At 38.8% G+C, this 25322-nt stretch overlaps 1 protein-coding gene and 1 long non-coding RNA gene across 3 annotated transcripts in view; one reads left to right on the forward strand and one right to left on the reverse strand.

Annotated features, from left to right (window-relative positions):
• Positions 1–16931, forward strand: part of ANKRD55 (ankyrin repeat domain 55) — a 61001-nt gene extending 44070 nt beyond the window's left edge. For both annotated transcript variants that reach the window (XM_072416420.1, XM_072416421.1), the window contains exons 9-11: positions 2111–2766; positions 5619–5720; positions 16504–16931. In XM_072416420.1, the coding sequence (XP_072272521.1) occupies positions 2111–2766; positions 5619–5720; positions 16504–16763 (1018 nt within the window). In that variant the 3' untranslated portion in view covers positions 16764–16931. The remainder of the gene's footprint in view (positions 1–2110; positions 2767–5618; positions 5721–16503) is intronic.
• Positions 15204–24581, reverse strand: LOC140334214 (uncharacterized). The gene is made up of 2 exons (XR_011921494.1): positions 24301–24581; positions 15204–16067 (listed from the first exon to the last, which is right to left on the reverse strand). It is a non-coding gene; the product is annotated as an uncharacterized lncRNA (long non-coding RNA).
• Positions 24582–25322: the final 741 nt, after the last annotated feature.

The raw sequence follows: 25322 nt of genomic DNA on the forward strand, positions 1-25322 counted from the left end.
GAGGAGGTTGGACTAGTAGTTATTCTCAAGGCTTGGATAAGCAAGCTTTGGGTCTGGAGAAGCAGGTTGTGTGTCTGAAAAAGAAGAATGTGTGCTTGGAGCAGCGGGCTGTATGACTAGTTATAGGTGTTTGGGCCTAAGCCGGACCTAGAGGGCTCCTATGTAGTCTAGAAAATTAGAAGGAGTAGAAGGGTGCATGTCTGTAAATACAGGCTGTGTGTCTAAGGAAGCAGGCTGTATGTCTAAGAAAGCAGGTTGTACTTCTGGAGAAGCAGATAGATATAAGATAGTCCACAACAGTGTTTTTCAACCTTTTTTGAGCCACAACACATTTTGTACATTGAAATCCTACGGCACACCACAAAATGACACTCTGTAGCTAATTCGGCACACCACAAATCAAAAATGTTACAAAATGACACTCTGTAGCTACTCTGCCAGTCACTACTAATTGGATAATTTCCCACGGTACACCTCAAGATCTCTCATGGCACACTAGTGTGCCACGGCACAGTGGTTGAAAATCACTGGACTACAGGATGTGACAAATACAGAGAGGTAGAACAAACAATGCAAGAAAAAATGTAAAACAAAAAAAAGACTTGTTTTACCTACAGTGTTCTATAAAATGAGGTATTTTTTGTGGGAGTTTAGGTCCGTGGGCGAATGCAGACTTTGTAAATGCAGTAACTGTATTTTTTTTGATCACCAGTATATTTACTCTGCACTCCCCCATCACCACTAGGCACCATTATTCTCCCACACCTTCAGCTAGGTACTATTGTTCTTGTTCACTCCTTCTGGGGCACTGTTGTTCTCCACCATGCCCACCTGTCACTATTATTCTGGAGCCCAACTTGCTGGATAGTATTGTCATCCCTCACTGGGCAGTTTTGTCTTTCCCAATCCCCAACTGGGTACTACTGTTTTTCCCCACACCCTGCTGAGCACTATTGTCCCCCTCTATCCTCTACTAAAGCCGCATACACACGTGAAATTATAATCGTTGGAAAGGATTTTTCATGATCCTTTCCAAGGACTGCACAATGCATGAACGAGTGCTGTACATACATACCTATGCCGAGGGGAGGGGGAAGATGACGGAGCGGCACCCTGCTGCGGGCTCTCCCCCTTCCCTTGCATTAGGATCGTTCGTCGTCCACTGTCCATGGATCTGCCAGGACAGTCATTCAGATGATGGACAACTGGCGCTGTACACACGCCAGATTCTCGTCCGATCTTGGCCCTGAAACAATTATTGGGCGAAAACCATTGGACGTGTGTACATGTAATAAGTAATTAAAATAAGTACATGCCTAAGTAATATAGTTCCATCCACCCCACCCTCAGCACTCCTTTGGCTGGCTCCAACTTTTTCCATTGACTACTGACTTTAGGCACTTGTTTTCAGGGATCACTGAATCCAAAGCATGACCTCATTATCCTTGAGGTTTATGTAAGTGAGATTCCTGGCACAGTAATTGTGGAGTATAGTACATGGATTGCCTATTATATTTATTCTATACAGTATGTAGATTTAGACTCTATTTAACCATGCCCCCTTTGGACATACCCAGTATTCTGCACAATTTAGAAAATCCCACTTTTAGTGTAGTGTGATTTGCATTCCACAAATCTTTTTCCTGTGGAGTGCCTTTCCTCTTTCCTAATTCCAAAGTTGGTAGGCATCATGTTAAATATCTGTAGCAGCCAGAGAATAGTAATACTTAGAGTTTTAACATGCAGGCTGCCAGAAAGGTAAGTATAGAACAATTTAATAGTCTGGGTTTACTTTAGTTCTGACCCTGTAGTAAAGAGGTCACTTAAATCCAAAGCTAATTTTTCTTTTTTTTTTTTTACTTTTTTACTAATCTTAAACAGTCATGATTCAAAATGAAGTCAGAACTCCTGATCTGCATATTTGTTTGGGGTCAGTGACTTGCAAAGTACTGAAGATGCTGGATTAGCATGACAGCCAGGCAGCTAGCATTTTCAGACAGAGAGAGGTTAGTAATGAGAGCTTCCATGCACCTCAGAAGAGGTCTTCTTTAAAGTTGATTGTGACTGCTACTGAATGTTCATAACAGTGATGTTTTTTCTATATTGGCAGTAGACCAGACCCATTCCAGCCATTCACCTCCCCGGGCAGTATAGCCATGAGGAAAGAAGGGCGTCTCACTGTGCTAAATCAGATATTCTCATGCAAGAAGAAGAAGATGGAGCAAAAAGCACACCAGAAAGACAAACTCAGGTATAACAGAGAAGAGACCTCAGAGGTTGATGACATCATCACCACATTTGACTGTATATTGGACACAAACTGCAAAGACCCTTCTGATGAAAGGGTGACCTCAGTCAACTGCAAAAAAAGGATGGTGGAATCACAGAAGTACCTGTTACCAGAAAACAAGCAAAATAGCAAAGGTCTTCCACCTATAAGAACACAGAGTCTCCCTCCCATAACTCTAGGAAACACTTTTTTGACCACATCACAGACTACACCAGATGCACCACAGAGCAATTCTTTTTATTTTGCACACCGGTCCCAGAAAAGCAAGAGTGAACATGATTTGTTTGACCACAGAATTAGCTGCCAGACTTTGCAAGACAATCCGTGGAATATAGCTGCTAACCAAAACTTGGCCCATAAATCCTGGACTTCAAAAGATTCTGACAAGTTCAAGGGTCATGCTTTACTCAAAAAGCAAAACTACAAAGACAGTTTGTGTCCTCCTCATCTTCCTCACATGGAAAATATGCATTCAGGTAAGGTACACTGTAAAATATAAATCCAAAAACCCCACTAACTCAGAACATAATTGCCTCTTGTTTTGGAGCTGAAAAAAAAGCAATCAACTAGGCCAGAATATGGTAGAGAAAATAACTCAAATACCATTTGCAATGGCAAGTGATTTTAAGAAATCTATTCTAGGCTGAATCAACCATAATAGTTTATATTCTCTAGTCTTGGAGAACTTTATTAAATCAGGCCCACAGTTTTCTGCCGGTTTGCCTTTCTTCCTCATTCTCTCCCCCATGCCTATTAGTTTCTCTCTGTCTGTTCCTCAGACCAACTTTTATCGAGCTAATCTTGCCAGGTGCACTGTGGGTATGGCACTGGCAGCGTTGGATAGAACTAAAACAACAAAACGAAAACAGATGAATCTGAAATGAATGTGTCATCTCACTGATTCCATAAGCAGAGAAATGTTATGTGAATGTAGGATTATTTCACCTACTGGTTCCTTAAAATAATAATGCACTATCTAGAAAGCATTTGAAAATGCATTGGTATCAAATAATTTAATGGCCATGGAGACATTAATTAGTCAGCTGTCAATTTACTGTTTGGAGTTGGTATTCGTGTGAAGTAATAGTGACTCACTGTTAATTTATACACATTAGTAAATCTTCTAAAGGATGTTTATGTTATTCTCCAAGTTTATATTTTATGAATGAGTGATATTCAGAGATTTCATTTTTCCACAATGCAATGCAATTGGTGAACCAGAAGTAGGGTGTTTTTTTAAAGGTGCAACTGCCTTTTAAAACAGAGCAAGAATCAAAGCGGTCTATGTGTTTATAGACTACAACAAGTGAGCATGAAAAGAAGCAGAAATAGATACTCATAATATACAGCAAAACAATGTAAACTAATGGGAGCTGATGTAGTAATAATACACAGAATGATGGAATGCCAATTAAGCTGATCAAACAGTTCAGGTTAAAACTGATTTTTCAGTTTACATATCCTTTCTATTTTTCATTCATTTTATATTACTGTAAAGGACATTAGATTTATATTTGGTAGGAATGAGGAAAATTGAGAGTTTTATTTCCCCTGCAATTTCAACCAAAATCAGAATTTGGGAAAATATACTTTATTTTATTAAATAAAATTGAGATCAATAGGTAAAGCAAAAATAATAGGAATTAGATCACTCCTAGAGGTTTCATAAGTTGCTTCTAAAAATGTAAACTACTCAAAATAATTAATTTTTCCAAGCACATTTCATCTAAACAGCTTAATAACTGATATTCCATTTTGGCTTTTTTTACAGATAAGAAAATTGGTAATTTTGAAGAAAAACCCCTTTTAGGAACTTGTGTTGCATGTAAAGATTTATTAAATATGCTAAAAATGTTTTATAAAATGTTTAGAAAGCAAGTTGGAAAAACAGACACAGGTATAAATTTCAAATTTTATATCCAAATCAACATTCTGTCTGTGCATTTTCCTAACAAAGCATACCAGCAGAGTGCAGCATTCATAGGATTTCTTGTCTTTTGTCAAAGAGATCTGTTTATTGGGAATACGTTTTACAGCTTCATTACTTGGGTCCAGTAACTCAGTACAGTGCTATTCATTTTAAATTGCCAATCATTTTGTATTGCAACTCTAAACTCTTTCACTGTAGCACATCAAAACACATGGCAATGCCTAGCAATGTGTTTCATGCATTGTGTTACAATAAATGGTTCATTTCCAAATTTGGGGACATTGTGGTTGCCAGAGTTGCCAGAAAATCCTAAATGGGCACACTTCAAATGAAAAGCTGGTATAATGTGAGGTTTAGGTTGGACATTAAAAAAAATATGAAAACTGAGTTTACGAGCAAGAAGCAAAGCTAGTGGTAAAAATATGTGCTGCGGCACAATTAAGGGTGCATCTGAACTTACAGTTTTCCAAAGGTGCTTTCGCTCAAAACCCATAGCCTGTTCTTCCAGCTCTTTAACTCAGTGGAAACAAAGAAAAGAAGTAAACAATGGGAATAAATGCGCTAATAAAAATAAGAGTATATACAAATATTTTCCATTTCCCTCTATCTCCTATTACCCTCCCAGCCATGTTTGTGTAATCTATTCCTTACTCCTTTCAACACTTGTTTAATCTAGACCTCACTTATGTATCATATTATTGTAAAGGGCATTAAACTTTATTAAGAATGAATGAGGGATTTTATTTCTCTGCAACTTCAGTGAAAAAGAGAATTCAGGAGAAATTCCTGCATAAAAAAAAAGCATTGGAATCAATAGATTATGCAAAACTAGTGGTCTTCAGATCGTTCCTAAAGGTTACAGAACCCCCAAGAAATATATGCACACATACAAAAATAATATATATAAAATATTATTAATATTAATATACATATAAAAATGTAGATTTTTTGTAGGCACATTTTATCTAAGCAGCTCAACTACTGATATTCTATTTTGGCTTTTGCAGATAATACCATTGATATTTTTGCAGAGAAATACATTATATTTCACTATATAAATTGTATATTAAAAAATACACTGCAGTGAAACCCCTTAGTGAATGACCCTCTCATTGATAGTTCCCCTAAGAACAGACTTTCAGTGACAAACCTCCCACTAATATACTATTTCACTGACAGACTCCACACGGTTAGATTCCACAGGGACAGACCCCAGTGACATACTGCTAATTTAACTTCTCCAGTCTTGGGGAGCTTTAATAAATTACATTTTGGCTGGGACTAAAGCAATCAGGTGAAAACTAAATAGTACTAAATAGTAGCTAAAAGGATTTTAACACCACTGTTGTTCGGTCTGCTACTCTACAAAAATGTTTAAGTACCATTTAATTTTTTCAGGTCATAATTCACCTCACCTCCATCAAGAAAAGCCAAGAATGAAAGAATTTCGACTTGCACGGAACAGCTTGGCTCCTCTACCGGATCACTGTGTGAAAAAAAGTAGGTATATATATAGTATGCTATACACAGTCATCTGACACGATCTCATGCAAAAATGAAACAAAACTTTTGTCAGATTCACTGCTTTAAAAATAGAGCACTATATGTTCCCTTAAAAATAAACCTGGCAATCATTTTAAATGTGTACTAATAAGAGCCCTGCTTAGGAGAACAACGCAGTCTCTATTTTCTTTATCAACTTCCGCTGTGCACCTTTAAATTACTGATTTAGGTTTGTTACCATGTGCGTATCCTTCTGGACTTCTGGATTAGTTTTGAATGTTAAAATCGCTGGGTTCATGGAGGAATATAAACTGAGGCTGCGAAATAGATTCCTTAGGGCAGTGGTCCCTAACCTTTGGAGCTCGCGGACCACTAATCTCACAGACTCTGGGCCGCACATGCGTGGGCAGCCGTGTGTCACTCAAAGGTGAAGAAACTTTCCCCCAAAGTGACGTCATGATGCCAGAACCCGGCCACTCCAAAGACACAAACCCGCCCAATACCCTGAGCCTGCCTGTACGGCAGATGTGGTCCGCAGCTCTGGCCGGTGCACCCCCCAAAGTGGGGAACTTCTCCTGACCCTGCTGGGGGTACACCCGCCAGAGCTGCTATCCACCTGTCAGACGGCGGCCGCGGACCGGGTGTTGGGGACCCCTACCCTAGGGTCCTCTATTTCTGGCAGCAAATTAATATCTGCCCAATGGTGGCCTGAGTTTTCCCTGTTGTGGTGGATCCATGCCTGCTCACTGTTGCCTTCAATTTCAAAGCTAAGAATAGTTGAATATATAATAATAATATATTGACCTTTGCCCAATAGTACCTTACAAATTCCAGTGCCTTATGTCACCACTGACAGCCAGCAGCATAAGATAAGTGAAGCAATTCTGGTTTGTAAGTATCACAAGATGGAATCCTAAAACACAAAAGCACCATCACCAATGCTGAGTACATATGAAACACATGTGCACAGTATATTTAATACTCAAAATTGCAATTGCAAAATTATAATTCCAACAGTGTTGAATAATTGTGCTGAAAAAAGTAAAGTGGGCCCAGTACAGCACAGCTCATAGCTAAGCAAGGCAGGGGATGTACCTTGTAAGTGCATTTTTTACTGACCCCTGCATCAGTTTATCTCACACCTAGCAGAAATAAATATGTTTTATATTTTTAAAGAGTCCCAAGCCAATAAGCAGAATGGACTAAAAAAAACAATTATCTTTCTATAATGAAATGCATTTAAAGTCCCTAGCAGCTAGTCATAGTTTCAGGTTTTAGAAGGAATGCTGGAATTCTCCTGAATATTTTTCCAGGAATGACATGTCATACAGCCCTACATACATGTCTGAGCTCTTCTGAAGAAGCTTCACTACTATGCAATGTCCAGTTCACAATTAGCTAGTTCCCTTATTAGCATTGCCCCTGAAACCCAACTAGCCCTTAATATGTTACATGTTGAAACCTTTTCATGATGTAACTGGCATTTTATTGCTAAAGGATAGGATAAAAATGTGTTGTGTTTTGTTTGCTTCATAACAAAAGCTTTAACAATGTTGTCCAGTAGAAATGAACATGTATGTTAAGTAATTTTAATTGAAAAACTTATAACCAGAATGTAGTAACTGAAGTAGACTATTGCAAAGACACCTTTAGGAGTATATTGGCGCCTGCCAGTACTGAACTCACCTTTAGGAATGCTAGTTCATTGGCTTTGACTGTAACATTTTCTGAACTGCTAACCCAGTACGGGCATGGAGACATTTACAGGATGCTTGTTCCGGGACTGTGAATGAAAACTACGAAAATCAGACACAGCTGGGAATCTAGCATTTTCAGAAGGAAGCCTTCGGTGGTAGTCCCTATGCTTCTCTTACATGACAGTGTAACATTAGCAAGCAGAGTAGAGAAGAACTTAGCTATGTCTCCATCAGTTGCCTTTAACTGAAAACTATTATTTATTAGTCTCAACATGCACAATGTGATGTCCCTTGTGCAGTGCAGTCATCTCCTAAAACTCAGGAATTCATTCTTACACGGTGGTAGGTAGTAGGTTATGTCATGTAACAGCTTTTGTAAGAGTCTTTGAAAATATGACATTAACAAAATAGTAACCAAGAGGGGTTACAAAGTAAGTCAGTCTGGGTCCAAGCTACAGTTGTCAGAGGCAAATCAGCTATGAGACAAATAGAAGGGAGCCCACGGGCCTTCTGAGCATCCAGTGGAGCCAGACTTATCCTCTTAGAGTAAACCAGGGAGGACAGTGCAGCTGAAAAAAGAAGCGGTGACCTGCAAATTTTGAGTGTAGTACGATGGGGCCTCTGTCAATGGAGTGGAACAACCCTTGTTAAGGTTTGGGCAGCAAATCATTGAAGGACCATCTGTGTTATATTGAATATCTTTTAGCAATGTGGGTGGACTAGGTGTGGGCCACAGAATGAACCTAGGGATGCACCAATGGGTCTGCCACAGTATTAGAGTCTATTTATAAGTGTATGAGATGGCTTTATTAGCTGTCTCTTCTAACATCTAAGCTCCATGATGTTAGGAAGGAAGGTTACCAATTATTACTGTCAATGAAATAAATTAAATATACCAGTAAATTATCATACAACAATAGAGACAGTTCAATAAGAATGATACACTGCACTCCCTTAATCATTGTTTCACATTCCCAGAATAGAAGTCACTGCATTTTCAGACAGGAAAACAAGGCAAACATGTTTTTACTAGCCTGGGACTTCTTCTATCACAGACAGATCAGAAACTGTGAATATATAATTTTTATACTATCATACAAGATAATGAACATTCATTGTATGGCAAAAATGCTTTCTTTACAATCTTAGTTACTTGAAACCTTTTAAAAGTCTGTATTGCTGAGATGGCAAATGATTTCTTCTTTAGTTAGAGAATTAGTCATTGAGAAAAACAGATTTGTAGCAGCATGAAGTCACTGCTGTAAAGTTGCCAGAGCAGGGGTGTCAAACTCAAATACACAGTGGACCAAAAATTTGGACAAACCTTGATATTTATTTAAAAAATATCTAAAATTGAGAAAGGTCCCTAATGAACGTCAACAAAGGAAGGGGCGCTTGTGGGTCCTGATTGACACGCCAGCAGAGCATGTGGTGCATGCACTGTCTACTGGTGGGCCAGCTCCAGTAGACATTTGGTATTTTCTCAAAGGTGCAGATATATTTATATTGTGGGCCAGATTTGGCCCGCAGGCCTGAGTTTGACACCCCTCTGCTAGAGTGAGATACTGTTATGTACTACCAGAAGCTGGAATACAGTGTATACTGTAAGTTCAGGCAATTACCAGCTAGAGCCAGGGCCTAGACAGGAGCCCAGGGCCCATTGGATATCCAATGGGCAACAGTCAATGGCCTCTCACCTCTTATTTTCTAAGTCAGACTCATAGGAAGTTAAACTAAATAAGAATGGTTTTTAATACAGTAATTTGGATACAAGTAAATTTGTACAGTTCAGATAATTTACCAATTTGAAAAATATAATATTTTTTATAAACTTACAGGATCATTATTATTATTATTATTATTAATATTATTAATAGACAGGATTTATATAGTGCAAACATATTACGCAGTGCTGATAACACTGATGACAGGATGACACTAGCAACAAATCTATCTACGTGTTCTAGCTGTGGTACAAAGTGCCATGTACAATTGCACACGTTTAACTTATATCCTTGTTGCTTAATGCAATGCTCACAAATAAGTTTAAAGTAAGCTGTAATGCTTGGCTTATGTAGTGTAGAGGGACACAGATACAGGAAAGAAGCTCTTAACCTACAAATGAAACTAAATCCAAACCTTGAATATTTAGTCAGGTAAAGAGCTGTGTATTAGGAGAGTTCAAAAAGTTTCCACACTTTCTTTAACTCTATTTTTTCAAGAATTTTAAAAACAAATTACATCACTTTTATATATAATCACTGCAATGCATTTTTCCCAGCATTGTAACAACTTTTTTATGACATCAGTAAAAAATATTTTTAGTTGTGTGTGTAGCCACTGATGCACCACTGTAAATCAGCTCCAGTGTTCTTCATTCCTTATATTCGTGGCTGTAGCTTGATGTCTGGAGCACTCTGCACCCATCCCACTAGTACGGCCATTCTTGAACATTTCAATCCATTCATAGACAACTCTACAAAACTTTATCCCCATATTGAGCATACATGCAAACATGAATTCGTGCTGCAGGCTCACCTTCTGCCCACATAAAATGCCAGATGACAGAATAATGTTCCTCTTTAGTGGAATTTATAAGTTTCACCACAGCGTGAAAACTAAACTGCAAAGTCAGCCGGCTTGCCAGACAGACTAGTCACATGACATTCTCACACACAACCAATTACTTCTCCTCCTGCCCTCGCTGTTTCCAATAAAAATATATCGTATGTGTCTAAGTTTTTGAAGACGCGTATAGGCATTTTTTAATAACATACTATTTTGTATTCTTTTCTATGTCTCATATCTCATATGCTCATATCTTCCAAGCATTTTAGCTCCTTCCTGTGTGCATGCAAATTTTTGCTATGGTCTAAATCAGGGGTCAGCAAACTCTGACCTTTAGGCCAGATACAACCTGACCGGTAGTTTGTTCTGGCCCAAGGCCCCCTGCCCGATCTAGCCTAATGCCGCCGGAGCTCCAGTGCCGCCCCCTTACAGTGGCCCCCCTATTTACCGCGGCCGGCGTTGATACTTCTGCCGCCATGGTAAATAGGGAAAGCTCCATGAAGGGAAATCCCTTCACTTCAGGGGGCATTCCCTTGGTGGTGGGCGGAGCCATTGGGGTGGGTGCTCCTGCCCACCCCATAAATGGCCTAGTGGCCAAAAAAAATTGCTGACCTCTGGTCTAAAATCATATTAGTGACAATGACAGACCATGCTAGTCAAGCATGTGTCAACAATCAAAGGGAATCAACAAATAAATTCTTCTTTGTAAGCAAAACTACACTTTTTTTCAGAAACAAAGATCTGACATGCTAAAGATCAACAACAAACCCAAAACAGAGTTGGGATGGAGCTCCAAATTTTTGCTTCTTTATTGTCACTTAGTTCACCTTTTTTTTATAACATTCTTTATTTTCAGAAAAGTTTTCAAATATACAAATTACAATAACAAAACTGAGAAAAGAGAAACAATTAGAACATACAAAAACAGTATATTGCACATTTCCCAGAAAACAAAGAAAAACTGAGATGAGATTAGACATATAGCATCAAATCAGCAATAGAGTGTACAAGCAAAAAGGGCCTTAAGAAAGGGACTGGTCCGCTGTATGGAAACATATAACGAGACTAGTTATAGACTAAAGACTTAGTTCACCTTTGATGAAGACTAGAAGCGGCCATTTCAACATACATTATGCAGGCATGGCTATTTTATTCAACAAAGGCCGCTGTTTACGATACACAGTGCTTTAGCAAACTGACGATCATTCTGTAATCTACTTTAAGCCTGAGTTGTTCATGGCATCTTGTCTCACAGGAATACTTGTCCCATGTGATGATTGTTGAGCATATGGCAATAAAGATGTCTTGCCTCTTACAACCCCTTGACAAATACAACACATTAGGACATCTGCCTTATCTACATTTATACATATGACCATACACTACATATTATCATAACTTTATTACTTGGTCTGATTTTTTTTACATCATCTGTTCCATGAAATGACTTTTTCTTGTAATGGAAATTAAAATGCAGTAACGAATGGGGTTTCAACCTTTACTATCATGTTTGGAAGTTATATATATATATATATATATATATATATATATATATATATATATATAATCAAAATATTTTTTACATTTAACACAATACTTTTCGTAATATGTAAAATATTGCTCATGAATATTTTGCTACAAAGCACAAGTAACATTGAGTACCACTCAATGTTACTCACACCTAAAGCGTGTGTAAGTAATGCTACATATTAGGAGTTGGAAGACACACACCTGTCCCTTTCCTCCAGCAACATATTGGTTGATTAATGTTTTCCACTGGATCTGCATAGTATTGCAGATATCTACAAGGTGAATAAAGTGTATGGCTTTGACTTAATTGGTTGTCTTCTTATATACTGTCATTGAAGTTAATTCTTGAAAATGCCAGTAAATACAATAACAGATGAAGTTCAAAAGGTTTCCGCTTATCATTGGTTTAAATTCCCAGAAGGGATGTTACTGCATTATTAGACAGGAATACCAAGGCAAACATGTTTTTAATAGCATGGTACTTTTCCTATTACAGATAGATCAGAAAATATGTATATATAATTTTTGTAATATAAAAGAATCTGAATATTTGGTAGCTCAGAGGTTAGCACTTTTGCCTTTGTAGCGCTAGGTTCCAGATTTAAATCTCAGCCAGGGTACTGACTGCATGGAGTTTGCATGTTCTTCCCATGTTTGTGTGGGTTTCCTCTGGGTACTTTGTTTTCCTCCCACTTTCCAAAAAACATACAGTTATGTTAACTGACTTCTCTTCAAAATAGCCTTAGCCTGTGTTACTGATATATGACTGTGGCAGGGACGTTAGATTGTTAGCCCCTTTGAGGGACTGCTAGTGATATAACAATAGACTCTATAAAGTGCTGGAAATATGCTGGTGCTGTATAAATACAAGATATTAATCTAATGTAAGGCCTGTGTCGTATGAATTTCTTGCAGTGATCACGCTTGGATTTGCCTTCCTTACCATCATAGTTTCTAAAAATATTATAAAGATTGCATTATAAAATGCTGCTCAAAATGCAAACAATTTGTTCTTTATTTGCCAATATTAGTTGATCTGGGGAAGAGGCACCTTCCATGAAACTCTACTGTACTGTAAAAAGAGCTCAACATATACACAAAATCTGACAAATGGATTGGATTGTACATTATCTGAATGGTTTTATGTAATTCATATGGAGTGTTTTTTAATAATAGTTTTGTATTGGAAAATAATAAAAATTTACTTTTTTGATATAATATGTTTGGGAGTAAGTTCCATAAACTACTCAATCTAGGTGGGATATTTATTTTTTTAATGACTTGTTCTTTAGTCAAAAAAAATTATCATAGCATTTGGATCTAGAGACAGGATTACAATAGCTAAAAATCTATTAAAACAAATAAAAGCAATATAAATTTGCTAGGGTTAGATACTTTGTATACTCTCAGAGGCTGGAAGTCAATGTATGAGATCAGGCAGTTGACAGGGCTGCAACTAGAGTCTGATGTTCTGCAAGGCAGCCTAGGCAACAGCCTAGGGCCCGTAGGATGTCCATGAGGACTAATGCCTTAAAATTAATTATTTATATTCTTACAGAACGGCACAGAAGAGGATCTTTTCACATGATCTATCCGTGGTACAATTGCCATGCACTAGTGCACACTTGCTTTGCCTGTATCCCTGTTGCTGGATGCCAATGCCTGAGTTTCAAAGCTTGCAGATTATAATCAGGAACTAATACTGAGATTCTTACATAAGCACAATCATTACTTTTTTACTAGTAATTACTTCTTCTAATTGCAATAATTTTTAGTTAAATCCCCACATAATATGACTCCAATATATTCTAGAATGACATTATCCTTTGTCTATGTAGTAGGTGTGAATGTCTAAAATGTTATTACTGGTGGCCAATTCACTTATTAGGCATAGCATAGCATAGGTCAGAGCCAAAATGATGTATAACAAAGTATACATTATAAAGTAAAACAAAATACACAAAACGTATAGTATCTCTTTAAATTGTTGTCCTGTTTTTTAATTAAGTCTAAATTATTCATAGCAGCTTGTCTCATAGGAATATTTGTTTCATGTGATGATTGTTGAGCATATGGCAATAAAGATGTCTTGCTTCCTATAACCCCTTGACACATACAATGCATTGGAACATCTGCTGCATATACATACATTATGTACATGGCATGCCTATATACCATACATCATAACGTCATTACTTGGGCTAATTTGTTTTTTTTCACATAATCCATTCCAAGAAATTGATTTTTTTTAGTTATGACTAAAAAAATAAAACTACATACTGTTTTTTTTAATATTTACCACTTGATATACTTACATACTTTACCTAATAAATGTAATTTGTAATTATCAAATATTGCATATTCATAATTTTCTGAATAGCACATACCATTAGCAAGCAGCACATTTAGTGTTACTTATATGTAAAGCATGTATAAGTAATGCTACACATTAAGAGCAGGAAGAAACTAATCTGGTTCTTTCTGCTAGCAGATGGGAGTAAAAAGGGAATGCTGGACTTTCATATTTGAAATCCACATATCTAATAGATCTCCAATCACATCGATGCACACTGTATTGCATATTTAATGTAAAAAATATTAAACATACTGTATATTAAAAAGCAGTCGCAAATCATCAAAATAGATTTTTCCTGTAATTTGGAAGACATTTTATCACTGATCCAAGTGGCCTCTTCAGTTCAAATGAGTATCAGGAACATAGCCCAGCATTTATGGCCACCCGATTGAGTAAAACATTTTATTTATTAATATTACCATGTCTGTATATAAAATCGACATATTATGTAGATTCCATAATAAATATATTCAAGTATCCACAAACGTTCCCCTAGAGGAGCTTACAATCTAAAGTTCCTAGCATAGTTCCTAAGAGAAGCCTTAAATCCTACCAGCACAAATTTTTGGAGGTGGGGGGAGTTTGTATATCAGGGAAGACATACAAACTCTCTGCAGATAGTGTTCTAGGTAAAATTGCTGGTCTGCTAAGGAAGCATATTTTTTGGAATAAGGTGACTAAGTTGCATGGGTATATAAATCATGAAAAGTATTTTCATAACATTTATAAGAACTAACAGAGCCATTTGGATGAGTGATTTCAACCTACTGAATGTGAATACTTATTATTGGCTGTACTATACCCTGTATCAATAAAAACATCTACTGGAAGGGGTCTATTTATAAACAGCAGTGAATCTGACATTCACCTAAACATTCTCTAGTGGAGGATCCTCCAGGTACTGTGTTTCTATGTCTGTAACAGATTCTCCACCAGGGAACATCTCAGTGAATATCAGACTGCTTTATAAATAGACCCCTAAATTACAAAAAAATCTTACTTTTTGTGTGTTACATTATTGCAAACTGTTTACAATTACAAATTTTTTAAGATTTTAGAAACTGATTCAGCTGCAAAATCCTGTATCAAAGTGACGCTTAACCTAAAAAACACCAGCTTGGCTTGCCTGGTATAAAATCTATTGTTGCTGTTAATTGCTGATGTACCTATAAAACACTGGTCAACAAATATTTTCTTGCCAAACAGGTTAAAGTCATTTTAGGTTATGTTTGATGCTCCAAATATGGTATTGGTTTTGCTAGATTGGCTCTAGTTTTTGAAATAATGACTTCAATAATAACCTCATCAAAAACTAATGAAACCTGAAAGTTAAGCAAAATTAAACTAGATATGTTTATGTATGCAACATTACATTTTTGAAAAAATGTCAATATATTCCATATTCAGTATATTTACAGAACTAATCAGAAAGAAGTCATTGAAAAACTCTGTATAATTTCCTTTTATGCTGATGATCAGGACAATCACGTTGAAGGCATTGAGTGACCAATTGGAATTGATGCATAGCAGTTCCCAATATGCAGTAAAACAAATCTTAAACTTCAAGTGGAACTGTCTATGAAAAGCCGCCAGTGTTCTGCTCGGTATTCTGGTGCTCCCATATGGGCTTGTAGTCCAGGGATGTTACAACAGTACACAAAGTCCCCATCTTCACTGAAATATGGTAGGAGTGTCACCTTTCTCGTCCTATAAATCGTTATTTTAACTTCCGGTTTCAGACAGTTCTTTTCTTTTAGCCTGGATGCTAAAAGTTCATATGCTTGTTTTTACAGACTTAGGTCACATATTAAATCTGTGAGTCCTTCTTGGGAGAACTGCTGCTTTGATGAAACACTTCCTTCAGGGTACTCCCACTTGTTTTTCTTGTAATAATTGACATTCACAGCACAAAACTAACAATGATTATCATGATTTTTCACCATACCAGAGGTATACCAAATTTCAAACTTTTCAGTTTTCCATTTTTCTACTGTCGTAGACACTCTACACAAGTTTTGCGTATCATATGGGGAGCACAATACTTATCTTGGTCCCCCAGTTTAATCCAAAAATATGTAATATATGCTTGTTTTACAAATTCTGTAATGTTTTTTTTGCTGAGAATATTCACAAAAAATGTAGCAAAATACATTAGGGTCATTTAAACAACTTCTTCTTGAAGAACTCATATTTCTGTTAAAAAAAAGAAAATGTATGAATAAGAAGAAGGCAAATGAAAGTTTCATGAAAATCATGCTACATTTAATATATAAAATGCAAAACATCGGTGTAAATAAAGATTGATAATAATATGCTGTGTTAACATTTGTTGTTAGTAAAATCGTCTATTCCGATTCCTGTATCACAAGAACTAGAGCCAATTAAATGAAACTGATGTCATTTCTGGATTCAACAGACCTGAAATACGCTAAATATATTAAAAAAAATTGCTGGGCAAATGAAAAAAAAATTTTATGTTTAGCTGTGTAATATTATGTCAATTGCTGCCATGTTACTGTAAACCGGTGATTTACTGTTTGGCTGATTGCTTCCTAGGCCTGGCTAATAGCCAGAAGTATATAACTCTTTCCAGTGCTAAAAATTTCTTATTTTTAATTTTCTTTTCTAGTCCAGCTGCCATCTGGGCAAGTCTGTCCAGGAGTCAAGAAGTCTATGTCTTTGCCGACCAACTCTCTACGGATGGGAAATAGCTTATCTCCATTAATCATCTCTAAAACTCAGAGTCACTCCCTCTACTCCTTCCTGCCCGTCCTAAGAAGAGAGCCCCTGAGGACAACCCGAGTCCTGCCTGCCATCCCCAGCCAAAAGGGCCAACATGCATCAGAAAGCCTTACGCGATCTCCAGACAAGTCTGACACTAATGACTAGCTCTGGATCTTTAGCCAGAAGTAGAAGAGTCCCCCCTTCCCTTGTGTATTACGTTTGTTACACTGTATGTAGGGTCTGTGAGACAGCAATTCTGTGTCATTTGTACATTATATGAACATAAACTAGGTTTTTGCTATTTTTTTAAAAAATAAAAAAATGTTTTTCTAAGTTGTTATTTTGTGATCTCCATGCCAAAACATGAAAAAAATGTCAGAGGAACCTTTAAAATAAATACCGTAGTTTAATTAAATTCTATATTGTTTTGATAGGACTTTGATTTATTTACCATGATAACTGGTATTATTTGTGTTGTGGTAAAGAGAACCTGTCTCTTGCCAGAATGCCTATTCTGATGCTGGGGATTATGCTTTTGCCAAAGTCCGTTATCCAACTCCACTCCAGGCTGAGGGTGACTGCTTTTACAACAAAAAATTGGTAACCTGTTTAGTGACACTATAAAACCAAATACTACTAAAGGTAGCATTATATAATGTTTATGGAGTGATGTACAGAAGTGTGAGTAAAACATAATAAACTGATCCTGGGCCATAGTTGAATTAAACATGTTTAAAGCAGACCTAAACTCAAAATTTGGTCTACACTTTTATTTAAAGTAAAAATTTAATTTCCTTTTTTTTTTTTTAAGTGCAACACCCTTTTTTTTTTAAAGCAGCACCTTACCTTTAAAGCTGTCTTGATCGCCGCAGCGTGCAAAGCCTCAGGGATATCTATGTCACGCATCCCAGGGGCTCTTAGCTGCTCAGAGGGAGCGCAGAAGTAACCTTTTCATTAATAGAAAAAATTGCTGATCTCACGCATGCGTAGTGAGATCGCAATCTTTTTTTCCCATCTTTTTCCCCTACACAGTGGAGATTAGGTGACGCAAGAAGAAGAACCCGGAAAAAGAGAGAAGAAGATGTGGGTGAAGACAGATACTGGGATGATGCGGGACCCGTACAAGGAACCTTCCCGACAGACCTGCAGGTGTGTTTTTTTTTATTTTAGGTTTAGTTTTGCTTTAAGTATTCAAGAAAATTAGGGGAAAAAAAACTTGTTTCTATTTTTTCATTTCCCCTGCAGATGACTGAATGTTTAAAATAAACGTGTTACAGTACTTAAATTCATTTTATCTTGCTCAGCTTCATATCAGTTTTGCAGGAAGTCCTGCCACTAAAAAGGGGATTTTTGCTTTCCTTGGAAATATTAGGATTTCCACCATTTTTCCACAGGCAAATCCATCAAACATTTTTTTGGGGTAAAGGCATGTCATTATGTTATCAAACATACTATTTTTCCTGGAACTGATTTAATGCGAGAGATATTGGGGTTCATTTACTGAATGCTGTTTACTTATCAAAATTATTAGCTATTAGCTTAGTGATCAAACTAAAGCTCTGCTGACTTTAGCCATTTAATCATGTGCAAGTAAAATCATGTTTTAACATTTTAATGTACGATTGGATATTTTCACTAAGCTAAGTAAATTATTTCTTGTAGAGTATTAATTCACTTTACTAAGTAAATAGCCTAAACTATTTTATTAAATTAACCCAATTGGTATAGAACCAATAACACATTAGTGCGTAGATGCCATCAGTCACTTACGGTGTGTTTGCTACACTGATTCTAGACACTCCTAGGGAGAAGTAGACTGTCATAATGGAAATGTATTTCCACAGTATACTAGGTCTCAGCCTTATGATATGATGCCTGTCAGGTCCAACCCATACTTTCTAATTACTATAAAAACTCTTCTTGTTTCCCAGGTGTTTGATTATCATGGGAGTGTACCAAAATCCCTGACTAAGCGTCTGAACTAAACATATTGTGTAATTTAAGTCATCTGAGACTGATCAAACTTTCCCCAAACAAAACTTTCAATATTTTTAGATTTGCTTAATTTACAAATTTGCGTTTGATTAGTACTGTTCACTTTTCTTGCCAAAAGCTTGTGGTACATTTCCTGAAAACACAACTGTAAAAATTAAAAGGAGAAAGATATGGCAAATCAGAGTCCCTTTGCTCTGTGATTAATACAGTCTCTCTGTGGCATTTCCTGGGTATAACACTGGTACTGGGGAAGGGGTGAAAGAGGGGTCATTGTCTTTGGGATACATGTAGAATTCTATAGGATGAATCTCACAATAACAGGAGTAGTATTTACGGATGAGCCAGAAGGCCTCTGACAGTCTCGCAAAAATGTCCTTGAACTTCCGATGGATTCGCAAATTCCATTAAAGTCAATAGGCTGACTTTAAACATTATTAGCAAAGCCCTTATACATGTTAGAACCGCTAAATTTTCTAGGTAAGTGTAGGAGAACTTCCAGAAAATGGCAGGTGATTGACAGCGTCCAGAAGGCAGCATAAACATTACAACAGGACATTGAGAAAGGGTGAACTCAACCCACTAGCAACAGCCTCTGCTCTCAAAACAGCAGGACAACACGTTGCTATTTAATGTACGCACCCCTATTAAATTTACGTAGCCACATAATATCTTAACGCTATATAAATCCTGTTTATTATTAATAAAAACTGCTAGCTGGCATCATGACCTGGATGACATGTGTTAGGAATGACACCCATAAAGTTGTAGACAAGTAGTGGGGTGACATTAGGCAAAAGGATGGAGGACCAGAGACCGAGCGTGGGTCAGCGAGAGCAGTAGCAATGTGTGGCCACTGCCCAGCTTTCACCAGGGAGACCGCATTGGTAAGAGTCATGGAGATCTGAGTGTAGTGCATCCTCAATGCCACCCAGAAGTGTACAATTTTAGTGATTGGAGTACTGACAGGTGGCAGCAGTAACAGCAAGAGGAGGAGGCGGTAGGCCCTGAGACGGAGTGTGGCCAGCATTGGTAACTGGCATTTAGAGCTGGGTACTGTGCAGGCGGCAGCAGCAACAGCATAAGGATGAACCGGTGGGCCCTGAAACGGAGCAAGGATGGCATTAGTAACTGGCATACGGGCTGGGTACTGAGCAGGCGGCAGCAGCAACAGCATGAAAAGGAGGTGGTAGGCACTGAGACGGAACATGGACGGCATTCGTAACTGGCATCTAGAGCTGGGTACTGGGCAAGCAGCAGCAGTACCAGCATGAAGAGGAGGCGGTGGGCCCTGAGACGGAGCAAGGACGACATTAGTAACTGGCATCTAGAGCTGGGTACTGGGCAGGCAGCAGCAGTAACAGCATGAAGGGGAGGCGATAGGCTCTGAGACAGAGTGTCGACAGCATTCGTAACTGGCATCTAGAGCTGGGTACTGGGCAGGCAGCAGCAGTAACAGCATGAAGGGGAGGCGGTAGGCCCTGGGACGGAGCATGGACGGCATTAGTACCTGGCATCAAGACCTGGGTACTGGGCAGGCAGCAGCAATACCAGCATGAGGAGGAGGCGGTAGGCCCTGGGACGGAGCATGGACGGCATTAGTACCTGGCATCTAGACCTGGGGACTGGGCAGGCAGCAGCAGTAACAGCATGAAGGGGAGGGGATAAGCTCTGGGACAGAGTGTCGACAGCATTAGTAACTGGCATCCAGAGTTGGGTACTTGGCAGGCAGCAGCAATACCAGCATGAGGAGGAGGTGGTGGGCTCTGAGACGGAGCAAGGACGGCATTACTAACTGGCATCTAGACCTGGGTACTGGGCAGGCGGCAGCACTAACAGCATGAGAAGGAGGCGATAGGCCCTGAGACGGAGTGTCAACAACATTAGTAACTGGCATCTAGAGCTGGGTACTGGGCAGAAAGCAGCAATACCAGCATGAGGAGGAGGCGGTAGGCCCTGGGACGGAGCATGGACAGCATTGGGTACTGGGCAGGCAGCAGCAGTAACAGCATGAAGGGGAGGCAGTAGGCCCTGGGACGGAGCATGGACGGCATCAGTACCTGGCATCTAGACCTGGGTACTGGGCAGACAGCAGCAATACCAGCATGAGGAGGAGGCGGTAGGCCCTGGGACGGAGCATGGACGGCATTGGTACCTGGCATCTAGACCTGGGTACTGGGCAGGCAGCAGCAGCAACAGCATGAAGGGGAGAGGATAAGCTCTGAGACAGAGTGTCGACAGCATTAGTAACTGGCATCTAGAGTTGGGTACTGGGCAGGCAGCAGCAATACCAGCATAAGGAGGAGGTGGTGGGCTCTGAGACGGAGCAAGGACGGCATTAGTAACTGGCATCTAGACCTGGGCACTGGGCAGGCGGCAGCACTAACAGCATGAGAAGGAGGCGATAGGCCCTGAGACGGAGTGTCAACAGCAATAGTAACTGGCATCTAGAGCTGGGTACTGGGCAGAAAGCAGCAATACCAGCATGAGGAGGAGGCGGTAGGCCCTGGGACGGAGCATGGACAGCATGCTGGGTACTGGGCAGGCAACAGCAGTAACAGCATGAGGAGGAGGCGGCGGGCCCTGAGATGGAGCAAGGACGGCATTAGTAACTGGCATCTAGACCTGGGTACTGGGCAGGCAGCAGCAATACCAGCATGAGAAGGAGGCGGTAAGCCCTGAGACGGAGCATGGACGGCATTAGTAACTGACATCTAGACCTGGGTACTGGGCAGGCATCAACAGCAACAGCAGGAGGATGAGGCAGTGGTCCCTGAGACAAAGCGTGGACAGCATTGGTAACTGGCATCTAGAGCTGGGCTCTGGGAAGGCACGGGTAAACAGCCGGAGTAACTTTGACTCTCTTAAGGTAGCCAAATGTCTCGTCATCTAATTAGTTATGCGCAAGAATGGATAAATGAGATTCCCACTGTCCCTACCTTCTATCTAGCAAAACCACAGCCAAGGGAATGGGCTCGGCGTAATCATCTGTGAACGAAGACCCTGTTGAACTTGACTTTAGTCTTCAACTGTAAAGAGACATGAGAGGTGTAGGATAAGTGGGATTATGAAGGGGTTAAGACTGTAGAGGCTCCAACTATTGGTAAATATGAACAGGCTGAGGCTTCCCCTTACATGGACAGTGTAGGGGCCATAGCTATTGGAGACATTGGTGAATATGAAGAGGTTAAGACTGTAGAGGCTCCAATTATTGATGAATGTGAAAAGACTGAGGCTTCCCCTCACATGGACAGTGTAGGGGCAACAATAAATACTGCAACAATATTGCAACAATAAATACTCATGGATTCAAGGTGTTTGGTGAGTTCAAACTATCTGAGGAAGATTTTCAGCAGTGGTTGTCTCTTTTACGTTCAGGCAAGGCATACAAGAAGAAGAGCCTGCTGCAGAAGAAGAGCCTGCTGCACTTGAGGCCCCTGAGACCCAGTCCACAATACTCTCCACATAACGTGGCTGTATGATTGTAGTCTGCCCTCTCAATAAATCTACTGGTGCTCTGCAGACATCTCAGACCTGTTTGACAAGTTGTGCTGCTGTCTCCAACAGTTTGCTGCTGCTGCTGTCCTACAGTGGCGGACTCCCGGGGAGTATGCCCCCTGCCAAATGTGGGAGGTTGCCCAACACCTTCCCTTGCGTCCACTGCTCATCTTTAACTTATTCGGGCAAAAATGCACCTGTACCAAAAGGTCTTCTTTGGTAAATAGTCAGCGGTATCAAACAATTAAATATCTGCATTTTTTTAGAGATATACAGAAATTTTTCTGGCTTTGTTGATATATAGCAAGTGTTATAACAGTTAAATATCTGATTTTTTTTAGAGAAATACAGATTTTTTATGGCTTTTTGGATTGCTTGCAAGAAGTATCAGACTGAAATATGTGTGTTTTTTTGTACAGTAGGACAGAAATGTTTCCGCCTTTTTTGAAAAATAGCAAGAGGTAGCAACTTTAACTGCACAATCTGTATATTTCAGGATATACAGAAGGCTCCTAACCTGACTTGTCACAATGCACAATGGCTTTTGTGATAGATTGCAATGGGTATCAGACTGAAATATTTTTTTTGTAGAGTAGCACAGAAATGTTTTTGCCTTTTTGGATAAATAGAGGTAGCAAGAAAAACTGCACAATCGCCCGATTCGCAGCGAGATCGAACTTAATAATCTCGCTCATCCCTAGTAGTAATGCCATCTGCTTATCATTTGAGCTTCTAGTGACCCTGTTATGCCACATTATCTTGTGCACATCCAACATAGCTCAGAAACAGGGTTTGCGGTACCTAAAACACTGCCACCACAACTTTTTTTGAGAGTCCAAATAATGTTTTAAAAACCTGGCAAATTCCAGTTCTTTGTCATAAAATGGACGTGGCTACAGATCATGCAGGAAAGTTACATTTTTAAAATAAATTTTACAAACTTCTTTTATCAGTTTATTGGGTAAATAGCATAATATATCATAATCTTTCTTTGAGATTAGTCAGATAAATAATAATACTTTACTCGTAGGCAAACCATAGTTTTAATTATACTTTATATCAGGTGTCTTCAGGCAACCAAAACCACTATTAGCTAGTTAGTTACTAAACACAATAGGGCTAACAAAATACAAAAACCTTGTCGGCAATTTAGCCACAGCCACTGTGAAATGCTATCCAAGTCCCCCATCCATAAAAGAATTTGTGTGTATCTTGTCCTTGAAAAATTAAAAATTAGTTGGCAACCCAAGCACAGTCACCGTCACAGTGTTCCCAGTAAAAGATATCACCTCTATTTTCATTTTTTTTTAGGTAACCTAACAGGGGTATATAACTCTACCAAATGCTAATTAAAACAAAAAAAAAGTTTTATTTGAGAGAAAGGCCATAATAAATCCCTTGTCATACCTCAAAGCATTTTACTTTTGTAAATAGAGGTTGTCTGTGCCAGCTGGGCACCAACTCCCAACCTTTTTAACACGAGGGAACCCTTGAAATAATTTTCAGATATTCAGGCAACCCCTTCTAAAATTACTGTATCCACAGCTCACAGTACATTAGGGTGGTGGTAATTAGTAAGAAACATGCTTCTTATATTGTTTCCCAGTGGGAAGAATGTCACCCATATAAGTAGCCAAAAAAGATCATTAATGTCACCTAAACTGACCTGAGAGGTCCAAATTGCTCAATACTCATGGAAGCACTAGCAACCTCCGGAGGAACCCTTGAAGATATTGCAGAAATATTAAAAGGAACATAGGGTGGAATAAAAATTTGGCAAAGAGTCTAACCCTTCATCACTTTATCAAGAACTAAAAGAAAAAATGTCTTCAAATAAACCTAAAAAAAGACAGACATAGTTCAAACATGATAAATGATTACCTTTATTTTTTTAGTAAATATTCATTTGATTGTAAATTCAGATTATGGGTTACAGTTAGGGAAATCTTTTTGCAAACATGACAAACAAATTAAAAAATTACTGCACTTTAAAATAAAGTCTTTCCCTTCCCCTGACCTAACCCACCTCCCAGAGATTGCATACTTACCTCAATTTAATATTCAATACCAAAAGCGTTCATTGTCCTGGCTGTGCAAGTGTAACACAGCTCCATAGAATTTCTGGGGAGCCCAAAGCCTATTTTTCAGACCTGGTAATTCCAGGCTGATGTCCCTGATAAACCTAGCCCACCCTCCAGAAATGCATACGTACCTTCATATAACATTCAAAGCCAAAATCATTCACTGCTTTACCTGTGCATGTGTAGCACAGTTCCATAGACGTTTTATGAGCCTGCGTCCCCGGGGCACAAAGAATCAGAGATAATCCCAGAGTAATTTGTGGGCCTGTAATGGTGTAATGCCCAGACTAGAAGAGGGCATAAAGGATGTGTGCACTTTGTTTTAAAGATACCCAGTGACTTCAATGACTCTGGTTTATGATTACTACACAGGAAAGTTCATTTTTTCTATTCTCTTCTGGCTGGTAGCCAATGTTCTATGAAGCAAACTATGCGCTTCCTTTTTCCTTGGAATTTCCTTTCCACTCCAAGGCCTCTTGTGGCTTACTATGAATGTGTAAAGAAAATATTACTATAAACTAAAATAAGTGTGCGTCACTAAAGCAAACTCTTTACGATATTTCTGTGTTTTAATGGTTTTCTGACATTGTAAACTACTTTTAACAGACCAAACCCCCTGACAGATTCAGCCATTTTTTTCACAAAATATAAAATGTCATGTTTGCAACACAAACCATGTTTTGGTTGAATGTCATTAAAAATAAAAATACTATTCAACCTACAGCTGGTTATTTTTATTTAAACTGCAGGAAAATGTATGTTTCTTGAAGCTGCCGCAACACGGTATATGCAGCACACATCTGAGTTTATATTAACGAGTTTATATGAATCTTTTAACTTAGCTTTGAGTCAGATTTCAAACATCCCCTGCAATAGAAGTTCTGTTTTTGGAAAGATACTTTGAGGGCCCTTTCAAACCTATGGACCTTGATCTATTAACGCTCTCCAAGGCTGGAGAGGATACACTTTCATCGATTAAGCTGGGTTATCCAGCAAACCTTCAATAGATCTGGTCGATGATAGAAAACATTTTCTAACAAATACCAAATTACTTTTGGGAAATCCTTTCCAGGTTTGCTGGATCACCCAGCTTCACTGATGAAAGTGTATCCTCTCCAGCTTTGGAGGCCCATGGTGTGAAACCGTGCAGTTG

The sequence above is a fragment of the Pyxicephalus adspersus genome, chromosome 6 (genome assembly GCF_032062135.1).
Source record: "Pyxicephalus adspersus chromosome 6, UCB_Pads_2.0, whole genome shotgun sequence".
Taxonomy (NCBI): Eukaryota; Metazoa; Chordata; class Amphibia; order Anura; family Pyxicephalidae; genus Pyxicephalus; species Pyxicephalus adspersus.